Source organism: Mercenaria mercenaria, chromosome 6 (assembly GCF_021730395.1).
Source record: "Mercenaria mercenaria strain notata chromosome 6, MADL_Memer_1, whole genome shotgun sequence".
NCBI lineage: Eukaryota > Metazoa > Mollusca > Bivalvia > Venerida > Veneridae > Mercenaria > Mercenaria mercenaria.
Window position 1 is genome coordinate 16,179,915 of NC_069366.1, and position 4,448 is coordinate 16,184,362.

At 34.1% G+C, this 4,448-nt stretch overlaps 1 protein-coding gene across 1 annotated transcript; it reads left to right on the forward strand.

Annotated features, from left to right (window-relative positions):
- Positions 1-1,544: 1,544 nt before the first annotated feature.
- LOC123550284 (streptavidin-V2-like) lies at positions 1,545-4,448 on the forward strand. The gene is made up of 4 exons (XM_045338712.2): positions 1,545-1,702; positions 2,667-2,742; positions 3,671-3,701; positions 3,959-4,448. The coding sequence occupies exons 2-4, from the start codon at positions 2,668-2,670 to the stop codon at positions 4,339-4,341; spliced, it is 489 nt and encodes a 162-aa protein (XP_045194647.2). The 5' UTR covers positions 1,545-1,702; position 2,667; the 3' UTR covers positions 4,342-4,448.

The window sequence follows — 4,448 nt, forward strand, 5'->3', positions numbered from 1 at the left end:
CTTTCGTTTTAAAATTCTTAGTTCGATCATCAGCATAGGTACCATTGATGATTTACATCTAAATCAAATGAATGTAATGCCCATTCGTCTTCAATATTTTTCTCAAGTAGAACAGTTTGTCAATGGCTTTGTTGGAGCAATAATTAATAATATAATAAATTATCATCCTCATTAGAGTCTCGTAGATGTACACACAGTATATTTACAAAACTTTTAGAAACAGATTTTAAAACGAGTCAAAAGGACCATTTGTATAACTAGCCAATTCGAAACAAAGTGTCTCTGCAACGTATGTAAATCTGATATTGTTATCTGGCGGAATGTTTGTGCTATGATGTATTGTGTAACCCTTACCCTGCAAAATTTCCATAATGAACTTGTTCATCTTTCCATTTGGACAGCACCATTAACGGTTTAAAGGGGTGCTTACCAAAAAGATACTGATGGAATGGCGAACAGTGCAGATCATGATCAGACTGCACGGAGGTGCAGGCTGATCATGTGCTGGATTAGTCACAAAGGCAGAATAAATCCTGTCCAGCATGACAAGGTTTAATCAATGGATATGTTGTGCGACCCAGGTAAACGACATCCTCATACATATGACGTTAACTTTGTTGAAAGTTTTTCTTCATTAATTTAATACTAGTAATGTCATTAACTCTATTGAAATCTACTGAAAAAAAATCTTGTAATAAGAGCTCAGTGTATCATATGAAGACAATTTATTTTCAAGCCGATATCACCGTCAGTTAACGTAAAACATACATTTCACTACATTTCACTGAATAATGTAGGTGTTGGATCTCTATTATCATTCATTTCACAGGTAGTCAATAAACAATCTACCTGTAAGGAATTATGCCTTATCAAGTTATTAAGACAACTGATTATGGATGATCGAATTCATTTAAAGGGTAGTCAATTCTTGTGTTTAGAGTAATTCTAAATCAAAAAATAAAACAATCAAAATATTTTTAATAACATAATGCTTTGAAGCTTCATGAAACAGGAAAAAGAACATTTCTTAGAAGATTTTAGGAAGTAATAGAAATAAGACTTGGGACATTTTTAACATCACTGTAGTGATAGTTACATTAAACTTTGAGAAACGATAGGGTGCAATAATAAGTAATTCATATTATGTTCATTTATTATTTAGGTCACTGAAGGTTGCTGTTATTTATACTTGCTCAAAAATGACATAAAAGCATTACCCAGGCATACAAAAGAAATAAACAGCAAAAAGAAAAACAACAACAACAACAACAAAAAAACAAAAACAAAACAAAACATCATCGTATCATTGGATGACGTTGTCCGTCAGTCAACATTTTCCATTTCCGAAGCAAGTGTTATATAGGTACACCTTTCAAACATTGAAGTATGATTGATCACCACGTGACAAAGGTTTTATAGATTTTAGATTGCACTGTGCTTCCTGAAGATCTAGCCTTACATTTTATTTTGCTATGATAAGATCAACGTGCTTATCAGTGCGTAGATCCCGGATATAATCGACAAGTAAACAAATATGCATTATATTTACAATACCCCATGCAGTGCGCACAAATGTTGCACAAGTGATAACGTTTAAACAAACTTGATTTGCACATTTAATAATATTGCGGACGGTTACCTTTGATAAGAAAGTTGTTCTCAACAGTGTCGTTCGTTGGAAACTATTAAAATACCTTGTAATGTAAGTTTTATTTCGTTTTTTAACAGTTCTTGAACGTGGTGTTTTATGGTTAAAAGAATTGTTAATTGCCGAAGTATTTCTCTTTTGGCTTTGATCATCATACCTCTATCCTGCTTTTTGCAAGAATTGTGACCCCTTTTAGACTTAGAGAATCAGATTTCTTGGTTAAGTTTTGTGTTTAGGTCAGCTTTTCTCCTAAACTATCAAAGCTATTGCTTTAAAACTTGCAACACTTGTTCACCATCAATAGCTGACCCTGTACAGCAAGAAACGTAACTCCATCCTGCTTTTGCTAAGAAGTATGGCCCCTTTTGGACTGAGAAAATATCAGATTTATTGGTTAAGTTTTATGTTTATGTAATTTTTTCTCCTAAACTATCAAAGCTGTTGCTTTGAAACTTGCAATATTTATTCACCATCATAAGTTGACTCAGTACAGCAAGAAACATAACTCTATCCTGCTTTTTGCAAGAATTATAGCCTCTTGATTACTTAGAAAATCAGATTTCTTTGTAAAGTTTTGCGTTTCGGTCAACTTTTCTCCTTAAGAGTTTAAAACTCAGAGCAGTTATTCGCCATTAAAAGGTGACTCTGCACAACAAGTACCGTAACAACTCTGCATTGCTTTTTTGAAATAATTATGGCCCTTTAGGACGATATTTCTATTACACAAAGACAAGAAAATCAGATGAGCGTCTGCATCCGCAAGGCGGTGCTCTCGTTACCAATTAGTACATACCTAAATCAGCAAAACACAAAAACGAAACAAAGATTTAATGTAATAATGTAATGAATGAAATTTTACAGTCTAGACAGTTAAACAATCGAGAAGAGGATTGCCATAACATATAATAATGTATTAAGTTAATGGGTACAATTATTTATTATAAAAAATAGTATCAAGTAAGTCATATGTTAAGAGCACTAGAAGTATTTAACCAACATTTCTTGTACGTCTTTGTAGAATGTCGATGCATTTCTGGACCATGCGTTTTGGACTTCGTCCGGTGATGCGCATGAGGACATGGAGTGTTTTGTGGGTACGTAAATATTTTAGGAAATTTCCATTGCCTTTCAGCTACATAGCGCTTCTCAATACACAGAGTAAAATTTTACAATAATATTTTTATGACTGTTTTTGGTTTAAACATAGTTTTATTTCCCAATATGTACATTTAAACAGTTAATTACATACATCAATGTTGGATTGGACTGGAAGCCAGTAGGCTTATTGAAGTCCTCTCCATTATTCTAGTTACTGTTTTTCTTATTTATTCATTTTTAACGTCAAACAAAGATAATTCTCCGGATGCCATATATTACCATTTCGGAGCACCAGCTGTGGTACCTTACACGCTGTATCAAAGGATGTACTGAACTGAAATGCTGATTCTATGACTATTTTGATCATTCTCTTTTCTCGAGTGAAGCAAGATGCACAATGAACCAGTGTAAGCTCCCCAGTGGTGGTTTTGCCAGTGACTGTTCCAAGACGGTGATCCATTGTGTTCTTTCGTTTGTTCGTATTCGTTTTGTCCTCGTCTGTTTTCTTCGTCTTTGTCTGTGCGTGTGTTTGTGTATGTATGCTTGTCTTACCAGACATGTCATCCAATGCACAAGCTGTTGACAAGAGTGCATACCGACGCAACGCAACAAATCAAGACTAGGTACGTGGTCTGCAAAACGTTAAGGATCAGACATTAAATATGAACGGACAAACAGACAAAATAAATACAATATCAATTAGCTTTGGATGGGGGATAAATGTACCAGACCTGTCTGCTTAAAAATAATGTCATATATTTGGCGTTAATTCTGTAGTTAAAAACTGTAATTCTATTTTTTGTTTACCACTGTTTTGGTATCACTGACAGTGTTCATGGACGAAGAAAGAGAACATTTTTCTCTATCTTATTTGAAGTTTGATAGGCTATGAGTACCTTAACGTTGTCATTTATTTATTTCCAGAATGCAGGTTGGCGAAACATATCCACAAATGGTGTGTATATGTCTGTCTTTCTATGAAACACGCAAGGTTTTAATTAAAGTAATAAGTATTGGCAATTTGTCAAAGAAATTTTCCAATTTTCTATCTTTTTCTTAAGAATGTTTTATTTTTGACAAAATCAATTACCCTTATTTCAAAATACTGCTTGTCCTATTATAAGTTTATCTAATACAATGTATCAATTCATATTCAGTATATTCAGTACTAAAGACTAATCAAATATTTACTCACCTATCCAATAATTACAGAGGGAAACGAATACGATATAGCAGGAAGATGGTCTAATGAATTAGGATCTAAAAATACATTCAGATGCAAGAAAGGCCAGCTGGATGGTACATACACATCAGCTGTTTGGAATGCCAAGGACTACTACGATATTTCGGGAAGATGTATTGAACCAAACAAAGGTGGTGAGCTGCTTGACTGGGTTATGGCTTGGAAAAACAAGACGTTTGGGAACTCCCATTCAACAACATCATGGTCAGGGATCTATTATGCTCAGGAGAAAGTTATCCGTATACAGTGGCCACAGTGGCTGTTGACCGACTATAATGGAGACTTGGAGCCCCCTCAACGCTACTGGGAAGCTACAAAGATCAATCATGACGAGTTTAGAAATATCAAATAGGTAGAAACAGCTTCGTAGACTATGATTCTAAAACTTGTGAGTAAAGATGAATAGAACTTAGCTATGAATTTTAATATATAAGATTTAAAAAAAAACAAGTATCAACA